Below are 19,554 nucleotides of genomic sequence, written 5' to 3'. Positions count from 1 at the left end.
AGAAACTCACTGTTAGCTTACAAAGTATGTGTTTTTTTAACTATATATATTTTCAGTGTCTTGGGATGAAATACGGGAGTTTCCTTGGTGGTTTTGTCTAAACATGACATTATATATATATAGATTCATAACAGTCATATATTAATGTTTTTTGTTTAGGTCATTTCCATCAGCTAACAAAAGAATAGGGAACTGTGCAGGAAAAAGATAATAAAGTAGCTCAATAAGGAAGTGCATAAGCTTAGTTAAATTTTTTTTATCAGCATTATGTTATTTTTATGTATTTTATTAATTATTCTGCTCATAAAATGTGATTATAAGCAAAGCTTGGCAGTGTAATGTATTTAGTTTGTCCCTGTCACAGTTATATAGACTGTTTGTTCAAGCCATGTGGCCTAGTTGTTACTTTTTAGGGCACTGGATTTGCATAATTGGATGGCTGCTATATTACTGGCTGTCACAGTCATAAAAGATAGAATCTTATCTAGTGAACCAGGAAGGAAGAAAAGCAGAAAGCTGGTGACCATTTGTGAACAATATACAAAGCAAAAGAGAGTCTTTGTTTTTTTTGATGAACCCTAATCATGTCGTCCTTTGAGAACTCGATAAAGAAAATGCTACCTAAGGTAAGAATAACAATATCTGTACAGTTTGTATTCTTTTCAGTCACAAATAGACAGAAAAAGAGCCACTGTTTTATGTAAACAACTTTTACATTTTTTGTTTTGAAGACATATCTTTGCAAAACTGTGGCCCATGAAATAAGTACTGCTTTGACTGTCTTCAAACACCTTGTGCCTATAATGGACCAATACGGTAAGAGGTTAAACAACAACTCATAATGTATATGTTGGAGTGAATGGTCTAAAAATTCTACAACCACAACTGTTTTGTGTCATGTTTGTTTTTTGGTACAGTTTATAATGACGGAACCACAAAGAAACTGATGTGTCTAACGGGAACTATTTCTGCGGTGTATAAAGGTAACGTAACTATCTATTTTATACAACATGAGCCAAAAAAATTTAAAACACAAAAAAAAGCAAGCCAGAGAAATGAGGTTGTCAAAAATAATTTCCCTCTGTTCTTATTCAAGACAATACCTACAACATTCCTGTGTGTCTGTGGCTTGAGGAAAGCTACCCTCAAACTGCCCCCATCACCTACATCAGACCCACACAAGAAATGGTTATCCTCAGAGGAAACTATGTCAACAGTAATGGTGAAGTGCAGCTGCCTTATTTACAGGAGTGGAAACAGGTAAATGTGTTTAGTATTGACTGGGTTGTGTCTAATAAGGAAGATAGTCAATGGCAGATGAGCTAAGGGTTGAACGCTTTACAACAGTTTAGATCTTTATAGGCTTTTCTCTTCCGCTTATCAGGGGGAGTGTGATCTAGTGAGTCTGCTGCAGGTGATGGCTGCTATGTTTGGAGACTGTCCTCCTGTGTGTATGAAACCTCATCCAGAACCAGAACCAGAACAAGCTTCCTGTAAGTAACACAGAGAGCGAGCCTTCATGTTTTTTTTTTTAACAACACAAACATCTGTGCCCTAGATACAGGTTTTATGTTTATGAGTTAGAAGATTCTCGATATATCTAGGCCACACCTGAGTTGAGATAAAACTAGGTTCAAGTGAAGATATGTATTCCTTTCCTTTCCCGCAGCAACATGTTTATGATTTGTTTTGACTGGAAAGAAATTATTATTAATTAAAATTGCCATGTTTAGGTTGGCTACAGTTCCACAAGCAAGACGTTATTTCAACACCAGATGGGAATTCGTATGTATCTTTACTTCGAGATGATGGCCAGCCTTTCCAGCAGGAAAATGAAACCAACTGTTAATCATATGTGAAATATGACAATAATCTGTATAAAGACTTTTTGTTTGTGTATTCTCTGTGTTGCATTTCCTGTAAATTGTCAGGTGGTATCCATTGATTTAATTTTTTACTGTTCATCATAAAAATGACATTAGAAGAAATGTTCTTTGAGTTAACATCATTCTTAAAAACATGTATACAACTAGTAATTACAGATATACTGTGTTTAATGTAACTGACTTGCATATTCTTTCAATGTTTTGAACTGTTTTTCAAACAAGAGCAAAAGTGATATTTCAATGTCTGTGTGCTAACAGATGTGAAAGGTTTTTGCACACAGCTTCATTAATAAATTGTACCCAAAGTGTTTCTTGTTTGAAGTTATTCATCATTTTAAAATAGCTCACAGCCAGAGGAAGATAAGTCAAGAATTTTTAAGTTTTTAACATCAGAAATATAATAATATAATAATAATATAATAATAAAGTATAATAATATATAATAATAAATAATATAATAATATATAATAATAAAGCCAGTGTAGTAATAACGTACTGCATGTATTTGGATGAAAGTGATGTTGTTCTACATTGCATTTGTATATATAAGTTATTTATTACAAAAAATGTTTGCTATAACTGTGTAACAGCACAACAGGAAAGAGAAAAACTAAGGATCAGGTTCTCAGGTTGTGTGACCCTATGCTCTCATTGGCTGGCGTTCTGTGATTCTGCGCTCTCATTGGCTGATGTTCTGTGACGCTGCGCTCTGATTGGTTGACGTTCTGTGACGCTACGCTCTGATTGGCTGATGTTCTGTGACACTGCGCTCTCATTGGCTGGCATTCTGTGACGCTGCACACTGATTGGCTGACGTTCTGTGACGCTGCGCTCTCATTGGCTGACGTTCTGTGACGCTATGCTGTCATTGGCTGGTGTTCTGTGACGCTGCGCTCTGATCGGGTGGTGTTTTGTGACGCTGAGCTCTCATTGGCTGACGTTCTGCAACGCTACGTTCTCATTGGCTGACGTTCTGTGACGCTGTGCTCTCATTGGCTGGCGTTGTGTGACGCTGCACACTGATTGGTTGACATTTTGTGACGCTGCACTCTCATTGGCTGACATTCTGTGATGCTGCGTTCTCATTGGCTGATGTTGTGTGACGCTGCGCTCTCATTGGCTGATGTTCTGTGACCCTCCACTCTCATTGGCTGGCATTCTGTGACGCTGCACTCTCATTGACTGATCTTCTGTGAGTTTCCGCTCTGACTGGCTGGCGTTCTGTGACGCTACGCTCTCACTGGCTGGTGTTCTGACGCTCCGCTCTCATTGGCTGATGTTCTTTGAGTTTCCGGTCTGATTGGCTGGTGTTCTGTGACACTACGCTCTCATTGGCTGGTGTTCTGTGATGCTTCGCTCTCATTGGCTCTGCTCAAAACAAATAAATGAATGAATGAAACAAAGCCTGTTTTGTTTAAAATCATTACGTCCTGGTGCTTTTTAAGGCTAAAAACTCAAAAAAGACTGTTCTAGGTAATTTGCAAATGCCCATGTTCCTGTGACTTTCATAAAAGAAGCCTCAAATCACCGCATTTTTTTTTTTTTGGAAAAGCTGCCGCAAAATCAGGCATTTTAGGCCGTAATAATAATAAAAAAAAAATCCCGCGAAATCCTGGAGGGACTGGATAATATAGCTTTTAACTGAGAAATATTTAACTTTTAATATCAATTTGTACATTTTATTCAGTCTATTTACAGAAGGTTTTTGCTTGGTAATCCCTGTGGATAATCCTACATTTTGCACACATGGATGAATGAGAGAAGTACATGTAGTTACTGACGTCAGTACTAACCGGAAGTAGTCAGTGGGCATGCCGGAAATTCCTGCTGTTGAACATCGGATATTTGTTTTCGCGAATTTGTAAACGACTGTATGTGAACTGAGATAATTTTTTCTAAGTTTAATGATGTTCTGAAATTTAATACTTCAGCAGCTGCACCAGTATACTTGTTTGACTCTAGGGAGTTGTTAAAAAAGCACATTATTGTCTTTTTGTTGTCAGGCCCGAGGTTGGGCTAACGTTAGCCTAGCGTTCACTGTAGTTCTGCTAGCTAGCGTTAGCTTGTGCTAGCTAATCCCTTAGCTCAAAAGTGTCTGTTTACTTAGCTAAACTTTCTCATTAAAAGCGCTATAAAGAGAACTCTGGAAGCATGGCTGTAGTAAACGAAGGTGCCCTGAAGAAAATGTTAAAGGTAAGTCTAATGATTAATTGTTGACGCTCTTGTTTAGAAATTAGCATACGTCAGTGTTACCGATACTAGAGATGAAACCAGGAGCCATCAGGCTAACATTTCCTGGAGTTAACACCCAAAAGCGACTCATTTGTTTTATGGTTGTCGCTGGTTTTATTCATACTCGGTAAATGATGCGTCTTTCTGGGACGTCATGTATTAATATTTGTGGTAGCTACAGATAACAACCGACCTTTGCCATTTTCACTTCCTTGCTGTCACATATTTTAATATCAGGCGTTAAGATCTCACGAACCTCTATGTACTATACAGGTGCTAGTAAGTGTGTTATTCTATTATGACAGTGATCTTTACTTTTGTATGACCCATAGGGCTATTTGACGCCTTTTTCTTGACATAGGATTTAGTACTGCTTAACTGTGTGAGGTTATTTGGGTGGATATCTGTGATTGTGCTAAGAATAAAGGGATATGTTCTCCCAAATCATTACTTAAGCTGTTGTATCCAATTAAAAGTAATGACTTTTAGAGTCCCAGTCAGATTTGCTTTTGAGTTTTTGATCATGCTCATTATAGGCATGTTGATAAATTGCATGCAGGCCCATGTTTAACCTTACTGACTGTGACAGCTATATGTGACATGACTTTTTAACATATGATTACATCTGAGGCAAGTTTTAGCAAAATACAATACATTAACCTTCCTCTTCTTTTTATTGTCATTTCCTAGCAATACAAGTACAGAGACCTGACTGTCCGTGAAATAACAAATGTCATCTCACAGTATAAGGACCTGAAGCCAGTTATGGATGCTTATGGTATAGTGAATAATGCTTGTGTTTTGTTTAAATTGTCTTTTTGGTTCATTGTTTGTGTGCATCTCTGGTTAATCTTCAGTCTGCCTTGTGTATTTCAGTATTTAATGATGGTTCCACCAGAGATTTGATGAGTTTGACAGGAACAGTCCCAGTGAGCTACAGAGGTAAAAAAAAAAAAAAAAAAAAAAAGACTTTGGTGTAATTTATCTGAGAAAACATATTACACATTTTATTTTGTTATTTTTTCTGTCTGTAATCTAAATATGAGGCAAATGGGCATTTTTTTGTCCTTTTGGTATCATTTTACATAATGTTTGAAGTGTAGTGTGATGTGTAATAGCTTAGTTTCTATAAACATAAGAAAAGGAAAAGATGCTTTGAACTTTAATTGTGTGCACTGCTGTTTTATAATTGCTATTTATTGTGATAACGAAACCATTCAATTAGTGGTATATGAAAATAGTGTCTGCATGTGATTTTTAAAAATGTATTTATTCTCTTCCCTTACAGGCAACGTTTACAACATCCCAGTGTGTCTGTGGTTGCTGGATACATATCCCTACAACCCTCCCATATGTTTTGTCAAACCTACTAGTGCAATGATGATCAAAACTGGCAAGCACATTGATGCCAATGGCAAAATTTACTTGCCTTATCTGCATGAGTGGAAACATGTAAGTGTGACATTTTCTGTCAATTTTTGTATTGATAATCGTTATATATTTACTATTAATTACATTTTTAGGTATTGATAGCAACTTCAAAACTGAAAACAGTAAAAAAAAAAAAAAAAAAAAAAAAAAAAAAGTAAATGAACATCAGTGAAAAAAATAATTAAATGGAAGAATTTTAAAATGTTTAGAAGGTAACTTTGAAATATGTTACGCTGAGTATCACAGTGAGCCAGAGCAGGGATATTTTAGACAGAAATCATTCTGTATCAGCTTACTTATGATCTGTAATGAATATTATTAATACTTTTAATAAAATGTTAAGTATGTTACATGACATTAAAAATGATCACTCTTGGGAAAATGTACAGTCACAATTTGTGTTTTTTAATTCTACAGCTAAATTTAGCAAGATCTTTGGCTTTGCAGGATAAAGTGACATGTAGAAATAGTAGAACTGTGTTGTTATTGCACATCAAAATTTGGTTACAAGTAAACAAAAAGTTAGTGGAGATATTAGTTTTTGAAGAATAAAGATTGAAGTGAAATATTAATGAATTCATTTCAGCAACAACTATTTACATGAATGCATGTTGCAGATTATCCTTAGGGTTTTGATTGAGCATAGTTTACACATAAAATACAGCTCTAACAATATTTTGTTGTAGAGCTTCAGGATTTCATACACAACAATACAAATGATGCAGTTATTTGTGTAAATCTAATTGTGCTCTAGATAATATTTTGGCCTGTTAAACATGTTTTAATCCTATGTCTTCCCCAACATGTTCTTTGCTGTTTCTTTTACAGCCTCAGTCAGACCTCTATGGGCTGATTCAAGTGATGATTGTAGTGTTTGGAGAGGAGCCTCCTGTGTTTTCTCGTCCAACCACACAGGCCCCTTATCAGGCCTTCCAAGCTGCTGGACCTCCTAACCGTGAGTTCTGAACAGAATAATCTACGAGACCTGGAGACTTTTACTAGAGTATCTGTAAAACCAGATCATTTGCAGACTTTTTCATAATAAGTCATATGTTGCAAGTTGTAGGCACATATCTCAGTATAATGATAGGTTTTTGTTACATCTTGATACAGCTGTGTGTAGATTAAATACAAGAGGCACGTCTCAGTATAATACAATACTGTTAAACAGCACCAGAGAAGTTGCAACAAAAATTGAACTTTGTGACCTCCAAACGAAAGATTAACACAAGACTTAAACTATAGTAGTCCAGGGAACTTAATAAGAGGTTCACCTAGCTAAACCTTAACCCATTAAAATGTTTCCAAGCTTTCTCATTGCATCACATTTTACATAATGAATTCACTTGCTTCAGCACTAGGTGGAGCTAAGACACCACTACAGCACCCCATGAATGGATGTAACTGTATGATAAATTGAGTGCTTTGTTTTTTGTGTACTTAGACCTGATTGTCTCATTATGTCTCCTTACCTCAGCTTCCTACATGCCTGGAATGCCTGCAGTCTCACCTTATGGCCCAAATCCCAACCCAGGGTAAGGTTTTTGTCAGGTTTTTCATACTAACACAGCTTCAACAGATCTGTCCGGAAATGTTGGTTCCGTGTGGTTTCATGTTAAACAAAAGTTCATTTATTACTGAAGCTTGCTGGTTCAGGTACATTTTTAGTGCAAAGTTAAAGACAGTAAAAGTGTTGAATGTAAAACTAATGCATGATATTGGCTTAGTATCTTTCCTCTATTTACAGAGGCTATCCAGGATACCAGTATCCAGGGGGCAATTCATATCCAGCCACTGCTGGCCCAGGGCACTATCCCACTCAGACACCAGTCTCCACTGTGGGTATGTATTTCATTTAGTATTAGTGTTATTTTAAATAGTGCTTTCTTTTTCACACTTTTGTGGGTTAAAATACTGGAAAATAAAGTTTAGAAACTGATGTATTAGAGAGTATACTAGATTTTATGGGAATTACAAGAAAATATTGAACTAAGAAAAAACAAATAACAGTTTCTGTTATGTCTTGGAATAAGTGTACAAGCAAGTATTAAGTCAAAGGTTAATTTTCTTCCAACAAAAAAATCCTGCTCTTTTCGTGGTCTTTAGCTGACCACAGTTACACCCTTTGACCTTCTAGTTGAAACTCTCGTACCCTCAGTAACAGTTCGGCGGTGCACTGAGCTACCAGTAAAAGGTCGTCAATGTAACTAGAGTGGGGAGCTTTAAAGGCCAAAGGGGAAAATGGACCTAAAGGGCAGTCTCTCTCCATCTCTCTCCAGCTCTCACACCCTATACCTCCAAAGCACACAGTGCTATATTTAGGATTGGAACAGTAATGACACACAAAGGCAGATCAACGATGATGGGACACCTCTGCTTTCCCAACATGTTCTATATTTAGTATAGAAGAAGAAATAAATTTGCTGGTGGTTGAATCAACTCTGACATTTTGAGAGTTAACTCCAGGCTGCACGTAAGGTGGTCATACCTCTAAAGGTATGCATTGGTACATTACATTTACACATATGTAAAAAGGCATTTGACCACCACTGATTCTGTAACGTGGGACCAGGGATGGGACAAACTATCGATACGAGAATATACTATGTTGATTCCTCCTGTGATACATCATTTATACACTCATGTCAGACGTAGATTTTTTTTTTTCTTTTTAATTAAAACATGCCTGCACCCCAGACTCTCCCTCCACTCTGACTTACCAGAGTTACTACTACTGTGAATGAAGGATCTACTTAGGCAGGGCAGTTGCAGTCTATTAGACACTATTCACATGTTGCTTTGTTTCAGCTCAACTGAATCGCTGTATTGTGATACCATTATTGTTATGTATTGTGATATTAAAGTATTGTGAGGTGCACATCAGAGGTTGTGTTAAACTTGGTCACTGTCTCATTTTGATCCTCAGGTTTTTAAAATTCTGCCATAAGCTATCGGCCATCATTTTATTTTTATTTTTTAATGAAGTATATTTAATAGCAGTCAATCTTAATAAAAAGTGCAATCAACATATACATAACCAGCCTAATCTACAGAATAAATTTAGAGATGATGCATTAATAAGGGAAAGAGGTAAACAAAGACACTGACAGTGCATCACATGTCATCACCACTGGAGGGGATTTTTTTTTTTTCTCCTTCTGCACAGTGTCAGAGGCGGCACTGAAACACTCTGTAGGTTTGATGTTTTACTTAGATGGCGTATGGTTGTATAAATTTTATTTGAGTACTGAAATTACACTTTTAACCAAACTGGAGAACAGAGTTACCAGTGCTTCTGCAGACAGAGTTTTGAAGTTGGTAACATTTCTTCAGAGATCTGATCAGAAATAGGCAAAACTGTCTGATTACCTGAGCACTCGCTTCCTCAAAAGAAATACTGCAGCCTGCACACAGTACAGCTGCAGCCACATGTCCAACGAAACTACATGTTCAAACCTCACACTGTAAGCAGAATACTCTACCCAGGGTCTTACCCAGTTGAAAACGGATTAGAGGTTGTTATTAAATGTGATGAATTATTAGGAACACACAGCAGTGAGGCAGCCACCACATGACCTGCTGTGGTCACAGATGTGCTCTGAAGCCTCCACTCTGTAGCTCTTTGATGCTCTGACTGCACCCAGGTGGAGATGTAGATGCAGAATATTGACAGTGCTAGATATGAATTTCCTGAAGTTATGCTAGATCTCCTTCAGTACTCTGATCTGCCAGAATGACAGATCACCTTTGAATTTGTCTTCAGATTTATCAGTGTTTGACAAAATCTATCCTTGTGACCCCTGTTTGTATCAGCGGTCTAATCATCAGTCTTATGGTATCTTGTGGTGCTTCTGCCACGTCAAGACACTTCTTACACTTCCATTTAACTGATAATACTAATCTTAGCTTATTTGATATTTCTCCATACACTGAATTTGTGGGGGTTTATAAGGTGGTACGGGACTCCTAATAATCTGCCTGTCTAACTCCTCTGCTCCATCATCTCTCTGAAGGCCAAAGAGATGGTACCATTGGCGAGGACACCATTCGTGCATCCTTGATTTCAGCTGTGAGCGATAAACTTCGCTGGAGGATGAAGGAAGAGATGGACAGAGCTCAGGCAGAGCTAGATGCCCTGAAGCGAACAGAGGAGGACCTAAAAAAAGGGCACCAAAAACTTGAAGAGATGGTTTCAAGACTTGACCAGGAAGTGGTGAGCCATTCTTCACTTTTAATATGATTTGTCCCCATATGTTACTATTTGCCAGTGTCTGGTACCAGTATATACTTTTTTTATTTAATTGCATTTTTTGTTTTTGTGTGATGTTTTCTTTAGACTGAAGTTGATAGGAACATTGAGCTGCTGAAGAAAAAGGATGAGGAGCTTAGTGAGGCCTTGGAGAAGATGGAGAACCAATCAGAAAACAATGACATTGATGATGTCATTGTACCCACAGCTCCACTTTACAAACAGATTCTGAACCTGTATGCTGAGGAAAATGCAATTGAAGACACTATCTTCTACCTGGGAGAGGCTCTCCGCAGGGGTGTCATAGACCTGGAGGTTTTCCTCAAGGTAACCATTTTAACATATTAAAAAGGGAATGCTTTTAAAGGGTCATATTTTGCTAAACCCACTTTTATTAGTCTTTGGTACATTTATATGTTTTATTTGAACCCTAATAATTCAAAAAGTTTGAATTTGAACCCTCCAGGTGCTGCAAAGCTATCTTTATATTCATTTTGGCAAAAATCAAGTGGATTTCTACAGCCCGTTTTAATTCCTGCTTAATTTGTTACGTCTATAACTAGTTACGTCACGGCATTTGCACATATAAGGTCAAGACTTCCAACGAACATTTCTCCTAATTTGCCATAATTGTTTGTCAGCAGCAGCAGTTGTAGTCCATACTGAAAATATGTCCAAACTTTGAGCCAGTTGCCTAAAATGTTGACAGGATGGGAACAGAGCAGCACAGCCTGGAGGGGGTGGGGCGTGAAGTGTCTCATGTACATTTAAAGGGCCAGCGCTCAAAATTACCTTTCTGGTGTCATTACTCAGAAATAGGGTTGAAGATGGACCTGTGGAGTTGAATTAATGAAGAATTCAGACCCGAGCATAGCATTTACAGTTTATGTAGACCATAGGGAAATGTTTTAAAATGCATAATTTCATTTAAAAAAGCAAAATATCCCTCCTTTAAGATGGTAATCTCCTGTGGTTTCGACCCCGTTCACCCATATTCTCTTCTGTTTACAGCATGTTCGCCTTCTGTCCAGGAAGCAATTCCAGCTTCGAGCCCTCATGCAGAAAGCCCGAAAGACTGCTGGCCTCAGTGACCTCTACTGACCCACACTGACTACCTGGAAATATTCATATCTTAAGTCTCACCTGCCCTGTTCTCTTGTGCTATTCTTTTTAATGTCTTCATGTAGTTCAAGCGACCTCCCCCTTTTCATTCTCTACGCAATCTATTCCTGTGAGACCGAGGAATCAGACTTTGTTGTTCAACACGGTGAAATTTGTGAAAATTCTAACGTGTGGTCACAGTTGTAGTATGACACTATTTGTATTTTGATCCAACCAAATTTTTTTTTGTCATCTTCCAGTAACAGTCATGACCCATTACTGTTGTCACACACTGCCACTTACACACAGCTCTGTACGAGGTACTGCGGTTGACTCAGAAACATGCTTAATACACATGCCGTTTTGATAAACTTCAGTTGTGTGCCTATGCTGTGTTTGTGGCTTTTGCCATCGGTGTTTCTGGTTTAGCTAGGTTGCACAGGTTGAGCTAGGGTGTAACCAGTATTTGCTACGCTCTGGTAAGGCCTGCAGATTTTGTTAGCAAACCTTTTGCCAGACAAAGTCATTTGGCTAGTAAGCACAAAATGTTAGCGGCTAGTAAAGAGGGGCTTTGCAGAGGGCCCCATCTGTCCATGCCCCAATGAAAAGGTTAGACTCTGATATAAATACTCGGGGCAGCCTTTCAGGGGGGACAGTGGCTTAGCCTCAGGACTTAATGTTGTATGGGTCATGTTCAGGAGCCATGGATTCAGAGGATAGTTTTTCATACAGTACAGGAGATGACAAACATAGACTTGAACTGTTTCCTCACTGTCTTGTGTGACAGTCTCCTTAGCCACACTTTGGACTCCAGTGCCACTTCCCCAACCAGGGTCTGATCCCCTAGAGTCTGATCCATGTCATGTATGTGTTCTGGTGGTATGTATGGGGTTATATTATGGTATGTTTTGGTCACTTAGTGTGGTCTGCTCTGCAGTTTGCCTGAGGCTGCATTAACTAATGGTGTACAGTGTGTGTTGTGCTCTGTACATTATCAGTTTAAGATGAACGGCAGATGTGCTACATTCTGAAAGGTATTATAAAGACAGTCCAGTTTTTCCTTTACTTTCCTATTTTCCTTCTGCTGTCCTGTCATTCTCAGCTCTACTGACAAGTTAAGATTTTATATAAATGGGGAAAAAAGTTGTGAAGGTACAAAAAAACAGAACTATTGTACTAATCAAAACATTAACTTATGTAAAATTTGCAAACAGGTTTCATTTAAATTAGCCTTTTACTAAATGCACTTTGAATTGTATGATAGAATTATCTACTTTTTTTTCTAGTTTCATTTCAACCATAGAACACCTTTTCTTTTATATCTGTAGTTATGTAAATCAGTACAAATAAAAGACATCTGATTTAATGACATGTCTGTGGCAACTCATTGAATGTTGTGTCACTTATGCCTATTGTTTCCAATCATAATATACATCAAACATGTCGCATTAATAATTCAAGATAGTGTTTAGTCTAAATGAAATTAAATTATTTGCTGGGATTTAAAATACTGTGCTATGTCACTTCAACAAGCTAGTGACTGTATTTTGATCTGTTGCATAAAAGTCCGAGCAGCCTTGTTTTGATCCATCATGTACTGAAAGCAGCAGAGTCAGCTGCTCTGGAAACACACGCAAACAGCCTTTTCTCGATTGATTGACAAACAAATGGACAAAGGACTGACCTTTAATCCTGGCAGGTTTATTTGATGTCACAGCAAAATAAAAATCAATATCCAGCTGCCATGGCAGGTACATCATCTCAGATTAGATCTGACTGAGACATGTAAGGTAACAATACATAAATAGACCTCATTAGTATTAACAGCTATAAATAATACCATTGTTTTTATCTTTATGTACTTTTCCAGAGTTAGGTGGTGAAAAATAAATACTTAAATCTGAGGTTTTTTGGGTACAGAAACAATCCGTACCTTTTCATGATTGTTACAGGTCATCATAGTAGCTGACTTTTTCCCGTTGGCTCTCTGTTATTCATTCATTTCTTTTGCTGAGTTAAGTTGTAAATGTTTATCTCATTAGTATCTCTATCACTTCGCTCAAAATATAACCATTGTTGCTTCTGGCCAGTTCCAAAAACCTTTTTATTTTATGTCATTGCACTTAAGGTTACGTTTGTTTATAAAGGCTTCAATGCAAACCAGTAGATGTAGCATTGGTTCTTCTAATAATAAGGTACTTTGGTATCACAGGATTTTGGTCCAGTGATATGCAGCAGTGTTGGTAGGACTGTGGATACACAAGAAGCCCTCCTCATAGAGAATGGAATGTCTCTATTATATATTCCAAAGAAAAACTAAACAGAGATTACCAAGTGGAAATAACCAACTGGAAACAATCACTGAGTACACAGAATAAATACATACTACAAGCAAGGAGTGTAACAGCAAGAAGCAACAGTGCACAGTGTGGTAACATACAGTTCGGACAGTACATACAGTGTATACGCTTGATATGCAAAGGCCTTACTGTTCTTGTAACGACAAGACAACAGACAACCTTGTCTCTCCAACACAGGCTGAGATGAAACATTAAAAGGTATGTTTTGGATTTTGGTGAATTCAGTCATAGTAGAAGGATGTGTAGGAGACAGCAAAGAGAAATGATGACCATGAAGGTAAAATCTAGCTTCCACTGGCTATGCTACAACATGTGCCATTGGCTTAGCTACAAACACTTGGCCTTTTGAGATATTCAGAGGTTTCATTTCCCTGTTGCTGAAGGGGACAGAGGCGGTATGATAGGAGGGACTCTACCACTGTTTACTGTGGTACTGTGCTGGACTGGAGGATTCAGAGCAGGGGCTTTTCACAGAGTGAGCTCCTTCTGGACACCCCACAGGGTCTCAGCGCTCTTCACCAGCTGTTTCTCCTCGTCAGGCTTCAGTGTCATATTAATGACATCTGTCAGGCCGCTGTTGCCCAGGATGCAAGGAACGCTCAGGAAGACCTCATCCTTCACTCCATGCATACCCTGATGGACAGAGGAAGCAAACGCAAGGTCAGGGTTAGCGGGTCAAAACATCTGCAACATGCAGTTTTCTGTGAACTATCAAAAGGGATGAAAATGCATCGGTTGAGAGATTTCAAAAGCTCCTCACCTGAACCAATGTGGACACGGGGTGGACTTTGTGGAGGTTTTTCAAGATGCTTTCCACTAGGTCAGCCACTGACATACCAATGGCCCAGGATGTGTAGCCCTTCAGCTTGATAACTTCATAGGCTCTGTGGTGAAAACACAATTATGAAGAAATAAGAGTCTAGCCAAAGGAGAGTAGTTAAGAATTCAGAACATAATCCAGTGAGATGCCTTTGCTGCATGTCATTCCTCTGCCTTTGTCTTCAACATTATCCACAATTAAATATAGACATAAAATTCCAAGAAATAAAAACTTAACCTCTAATCCTGTCATTTTCACTTAGCATCCCCATCTTCTGTCTATACATTTTCATGCTTAAAATGTGGCCATAAACACAAAGCACTGTCTCAAACTCACAGTTGTGTTTTGTAAGAATAGCCAAAAAGGAAGCATGTACAGACAGCGATGCAGTTTTGCTTCATTCGGTTAAAAACACGAAAAAAAAAAAAAGCCCATTTATATTTAATAAGACCTCTCTCTTACCAACCATGAAGAAGGCGAAATAGGACCCATGCTGAACTTCTTTTACTCTGCTTTGTTATCATATCCTGTTCTTTGTCCCATTTTTAAAAGAAATCTCAACTGAAACCTTGGCAAATGTCAGCCATAAACCACCTATTGTGTTGAAGATGGCCGACTTAAGATAAACCAAGACGGATGAAATGACAGTACAAATTTACTGAGGGGACAAACTGTTCCATTTCTTAACTTTCCATATGAATTATGCAACTTCAAATATAGAAACCTTACAACAGACCTAAGTAACCATTTGAGCAATACTGGTAAAACAACAAGGATAAGGTACAGTGAAATAAAAAAGAAAGGCTTTTTAATCATTGCAGACCTGAGAGTGTCACTGAGTCATGGTCACTACTGTGCAGTATTACATTACATATAGTAGCATAGCTGTTGTTTTTGTCCTGGCTGCCAATAGAGTAATCATGGTGATCCTGTAACCTAGGACACCATGTACCCGCCTCTGCCTGCCTTGGCAACATTCCTCACTGGGGTTCGGCAACCCCACTGAATTTCCATTGAATCATTTAGTTAATGTCGCTGAAAGACTGTCGTATCTTCAGTTTAATATGGCTCATAAAACCCTGAAGATTTGTTACAATAAAATGTCATATTGCAGCCAATCAGTGCTGTACAGATGGTCTGTGTGTGCATGGCAGCTTGCTTAGATGATTAAATTGATAAAGGTTGGAGAGAGAGAGAATCTGATTTCAAGGCAGGTTCACAGAGTTCAGAAAAATATTGTCGCGCATTGGTGGATTTCTGGAATGTAAACTGTACTCACCCGTCAACCACCATCTTATGAACCTCCTTCCAGTTCTCAGAGTCACCCTCAGCTCCCATTTGTGGGTTAAGGGCCTGAAGAGAAACTCCTGCCACATTTACACCACTCCACACAGGCACTAAAAGGAACAGACATAAAACAGTATAAAAAAACCCTATCCATTCTAAATAAAGAGCATTCCAAAAACACAATATACAGTTATGTAATAAAATAAGGGCCAGCCAAATAAAACAGGTGCACAGATCATTGGCTTAGAGTGAGCTACATACCACTGGAGTCTCCATGCTCTCCAATGATCCACCCATGGCAGCTGGACGGGTGCAGGTGGAGCTTCTCTCCCATGAGGTAGCGGAAACGGGCAGAGTCCAGGTTTGTGCCGGAGCCAATGACACGGTGACGGGGGAAACCGCTCAGCTTCCAGGCCACGTATGTCAGAATGTCCACTGCAAAGATTAAAAGGCCATTAATTTCAGCTGTACGCCTCAAAAGCATCCTTAATTCACATGGTATTCCATCTTACCTGGGTTGGAGACCACCATCAGGATGGCATTAGGGCTGTACTTGACGATGTTGGGGATGATAAACTTGAAGATGTTGACATTACGCTGTACAAGATTAAGGCGGCTCTCACCCTCCTGCTGACGGGCACCAGCGGTTATAACCACCACCTTTGAGTTAGCGGTCACACTGTAGTCTGGGAAAAAATGAGAAAAGAACATGTTGTGATCTTATATTTGCAGTAAAGGTGAAGCACCATAACAGATTTTTTTTTTCAGATGCAATTTGTTGTTGTAATTTTAACATATTCTCACCTTTGTCAGCAACAATCTTGTGAGTCTTAAGGAAGAGGGATCCATGCTGCAGGTCCATGACCTCACCCTTCAGTTTATCCTCCATCACATCAACCAGAGCCAGCTCATCACACAAGTCCTGGTTATTTACATACAAAAAAATAATCCATCACACACTGTAATCTACATGAATTTACATGAATATAAAAGATAAGACGCACTATCGCATTCATTTCAAGTCTCAACCTATCCACCTAAACCTATGGTAGTGTTTCTCCACTTTACCCAACACATAAGGAATGTCACATTTCTGGTTCTTTTTTATACATGTGCAGTGTGAAAGGAGGTTACGAGTGTCATTAACTGTTGTAATATGGCTTTACAAAAATATGTCTGTGGCTCTTCTGTGTTACAAAGCATTGTGTCTTCTCTAGAGCACAGACTTGAAGAATTAAATATTTGATTAACCATGTGGGACATTTTGTCCATGCTCTCATGTTACAAACCATGAGTATCTTTCTAACTGGCTGCATTAATTCACTACTGTAGATGTGGTAACTTTTTTTATATTATTCATTCATAATCTGTGTGTCACTGTTCCAGTTCTCTTTTTAAAAGAGTTACTCCAACTCCCTGTGGAGTTCTCTATAATCAATCATTCATTCATTATCTGAACCCGCTTTATCCTCACTAGGGTCACTTGGAGCCTATCCCAGCTACTTACGGGCGAAGGCAGGGGTACACCCTGGACATTTTGCCAGTTCATTGCAGAGCTGAACATACAATCAATCATTTACCCCAAATGCATGACACCTTTTGCTTCCCATTGCACACATTCAGCCACAAATCATTCAACATTCTCTTCACTTTGCATATTCTCCCCCCCCCCCTCTCACCTTGAGCAGTATGCTGACGGCAGAGGCCATGCCCACCATGCCAACGCCCACCACCGTCACCTTGTTCCTGCAGCCAACAGGCTCCTCCTTCATCACATGGCTGATGAGTTTCTCCTTGGTGGACATCTGCAGGTAAAGATGAAGAAATGAGCCACACAGACAAGTTGAGACAGTTTTTAGGGAGAATAAGAGTGAAAGGTAGAAGGAATGAGGATTGCAGACGGAATATAGAACAAGTGAAAGTTGACAAACAGGAAGTGAAGTATTGCATTATGTATAGGACAATTTGAGTACACTGCTACTCATAAGATCTCCACAAGGGTGTACGTGACTGCTTGCTCATCTTTCACTGAATGAGTCGAACTTAAATTTTCCTTTTCTCCCCTCTACCAGTACTTAATTCAATGTGCGACATCTATACCTCCTCGTTTAACCACATGGGTTAAAACAGTTCCAGTTTCAAATCACTCTTTTTCAACCACTTCCTTAAAGAGTGTATGATAGCGCTCAGTGCTCTACAGCTCCCTTCCTGGTCTCCATGACAACGACATTGGGAAATTTTTTGCCACCCTGTCTCTGTCCACCACAGGCCTTCCCTTGATGACGTAACACAACACTATTTCTGTTCCCTGGTACAGCAGACATGGCAGAGAGCACACGCTTGCAGACGGTGACATCATCAGAGTGACTAGGTTACTGCTTCATAGTGATGTGGAAACAAGCACGTAGTAGGCAGCCCGGAGGACTAATACACTGCACGCATCCTTCAGCAGGATATTTAAGAGCTTGTGCACGATGGGTTTGCACACATTAGCAGACAAATGGTAAATATGCTGAATGGGACTGTCATGACTAATATCCTGTTATCCAATTATCTTTCCCTCACAGGTGAACTGGAGCTTAGCCCATACCACTGCCTCTCAGAGAGCTGGGTCTGCTGGTATAAGACCACCCTTTGTAGGATTACTGCCCAGTTAAGACCAGATATGCTGTCTTGCAGTTGAAATGTGCTGCACAAACTACCAGATTACTTCCTTGGTATGATGGATGAATGAGGATTAGAAGGATTATTAAAAGCTGAGAGTATTTAATGCGATATAGGTACAGAATGAGTCTAGTAGATATGGGCGTTTCAAGTCAAGCTGATTAAATGCATTTCTGTAACTTGTACTAAGTAGCTGCTGCTGCTGCACACTAGTACAAATAAAACTAGTTGCATTATCAAATTTCACACTATATAATAACATTTTACCAGACCTGCTCTCCAAAAGGTCAGATGGACTTAAACACCTGTTATCCCAAACAGCTGCATTTTCACAGACATTCTCACCATGATCTCCACTCCACCCCCCGTGGGAGATATGTACTGTATGAATGCAGTGGTTCTTTCAGTGCCAACAGTGTGCAAGCGTGACTGCTGCGTAAATTACATAACGATGGCCAGAATACAAAACCTCCTATCTGGGAAAAAAAAAAAAAAAAAAAAAATCACTTTTTTCAGGAACCAAATAAAAAATAAAAAATAAAAAATGCTTAGTTTTATTATAGTATGGTCTAGGAGGTTTTTGTCAGGTGACTTTCATGTCATAAAACAGGGTGAGATTATCTTGCAGATAGACTGAAAATGTGGAGTCATCCTTGTTCTCACCATTTAATGTGAAAACTCAAAATCTAAAAATTTGCAAATAGGAGGTTTTGGTTTTTTGGCCATCGATTAGCAAAAACTGCGCTGTGGGGATGTGGAGAAAACACATCCAGGAAGCAATTTTAGTGTGATCATATTAATTGCTATCAGCTCTTAAACTATTAAATACAATTCATTGGTTGCAACAAGTAGGAAGCTAAAGTTGCAGGCCTACTTCCTGCTGCCGCTTATATCTACTGCATTTCAGAAAATACAAACTGCATCGTGACAGAACTGTAATTGATGAACTGTAATTGATGCCAACCTCAAACACACCCAGTAAACACTATCGATTACATATAGGCACACATATATAGGCACGCCCCTAGATCCAAAATGCGCACCAGCCTAGTGCGTCCCCATCTGTGGCAACGCTGATCAGTCAATGATAGGTTACAAATTCTACCCAAAAAAGAAAATAAATGAAAAGAAAAACGTCTAAAATAAGCTGTCAAATGTGATTTCTCATCCAGACACAGATTGTTACCTTGAGGCTTCGGTTGTAAAACGGTGGAAGCACGGACTGGAATGTGACTGCTCCTCCTGAGTGCTGCTTTTCCGCAGAAGTGGTGCCGTGGAGGGGGTGGAACCCGCTATTTAAAGACAGCCTCCTCCGTTGACGTTACGTACGCACATACTAATGAGATCGCGTGGGTTTGGCCCACACCGCGTGTTCTGTGTCACGTCTCAGACAGGATGCGGCATTGAGAACAGTGCGCATCCTGAGTGAGAAAGCATATGAAAAGGACTGGAAGAAAATTCAGATTATTATTATTATTATTATTATTATTATTATTATTATTATTATTATTATTATTATTATTA

General features: G+C 38.9%; 3 protein-coding genes across 3 annotated transcripts; 2 read left to right on the top strand and 1 right to left on the bottom strand.

The window, feature by feature from the left end:
- The first annotated feature begins 481 nt into the window (after positions 1-481).
- On the top strand, positions 482-2,125 carry LOC115420564 (tumor susceptibility gene 101 protein). The gene is made up of 6 exons (XM_030135912.1): positions 482-626; positions 732-816; positions 918-983; positions 1,097-1,260; positions 1,385-1,493; positions 1,734-2,125. Exons 1-6 carry the CDS (start codon positions 585-587, stop codon positions 1,847-1,849), a joined length of 582 nt encoding a protein of 193 aa, XP_029991772.1. The 5' UTR covers positions 482-584; the 3' UTR covers positions 1,850-2,125.
- Positions 2,126-3,680: 1,555 nt separating this feature from the next.
- Positions 3,681-12,261, top strand: tsg101a (tumor susceptibility 101a). Its single transcript, XM_030135909.1, has 10 exons — positions 3,681-4,079; positions 4,809-4,896; positions 4,995-5,060; positions 5,407-5,570; positions 6,378-6,504; positions 7,027-7,084; positions 7,297-7,391; positions 9,563-9,762; positions 9,886-10,125; positions 10,810-12,261. Exons 1-10 carry the CDS (start codon positions 4,038-4,040, stop codon positions 10,897-10,899), a joined length of 1,170 nt encoding a protein of 389 aa, XP_029991769.1. The 5' UTR covers positions 3,681-4,037; the 3' UTR covers positions 10,900-12,261.
- Positions 12,262-12,579: 318 nt separating this feature from the next.
- Positions 12,580-19,333, bottom strand: ldha (lactate dehydrogenase A4). The gene is made up of 8 exons (XM_030135910.1): positions 19,217-19,333; positions 17,046-17,171; positions 16,171-16,288; positions 15,879-16,052; positions 15,628-15,801; positions 15,359-15,476; positions 14,020-14,143; positions 12,580-13,892 (listed from the first exon to the last, which is right to left on the bottom strand). The coding sequence occupies exons 2-8, from the start codon at positions 17,169-17,171 to the stop codon at positions 13,728-13,730; spliced, it is 999 nt and encodes a 332-aa protein (XP_029991770.1). The 5' UTR covers positions 19,217-19,333; the 3' UTR covers positions 12,580-13,727.
- Between the last annotated feature and the right edge of the window lie 221 nt (positions 19,334-19,554).

This window comes from Sphaeramia orbicularis, chromosome 6, assembly GCF_902148855.1.
Source record: "Sphaeramia orbicularis chromosome 6, fSphaOr1.1, whole genome shotgun sequence".
Classification (NCBI taxonomy): domain Eukaryota; kingdom Metazoa; phylum Chordata; class Actinopteri; order Kurtiformes; family Apogonidae; genus Sphaeramia; species Sphaeramia orbicularis.
Note: the sequence above shows the minus strand (reverse complement) of the source record. Positions and strands in the feature narration are given on the sequence as shown.

Excerpts from the sequence above, each read along its gene's own strand:
- tsg101a (XM_030135909.1), top strand. The coding sequence starts at position 4,038 with ATGGCTGTAGTAAACGAAGGTGCCCTGAAGAAAATGTTAAAG. Across the intron at positions 7,085-7,296 it reads GGCCCAAATCCCAACCCAGG|AGGCTATCCAGGATACCAGT; the intron begins GTAAGGTTTTTG and ends CTCTATTTACAG. Across the intron at positions 7,392-9,562 it reads GACACCAGTCTCCACTGTGG|GCCAAAGAGATGGTACCATT; the intron begins GTATGTATTTCA and ends ATCTCTCTGAAG.
- ldha (XM_030135910.1), bottom strand. The coding sequence starts at position 17,171 with ATGTCCACCAAGGAGAAACTCATCAGCCATGTGATGAAGGAGGAGCCT. Across the intron at positions 15,802-15,878 it reads GATGGTGGTCTCCAACCCAG|TGGACATTCTGACATACGTG; the intron begins GTAAGATGGAAT and ends TAATCTTTGCAG. Across the intron at positions 15,477-15,627 it reads AGAGCATGGAGACTCCAGTG|TGCCTGTGTGGAGTGGTGTA; the intron begins GTATGTAGCTCA and ends TGTTCCTTTTAG.
- LOC115420564 (XM_030135912.1), top strand. The coding sequence starts at position 585 with ATGTCGTCCTTTGAGAACTCGATAAAGAAAATGCTACCTAAG. Across the intron at positions 627-731 it reads TAAAGAAAATGCTACCTAAG|ACATATCTTTGCAAAACTGT; the intron begins GTAAGAATAACA and ends TTTGTTTTGAAG. Across the intron at positions 1,261-1,384 it reads ATTTACAGGAGTGGAAACAG|GGGGAGTGTGATCTAGTGAG; the intron begins GTAAATGTGTTT and ends TCCGCTTATCAG.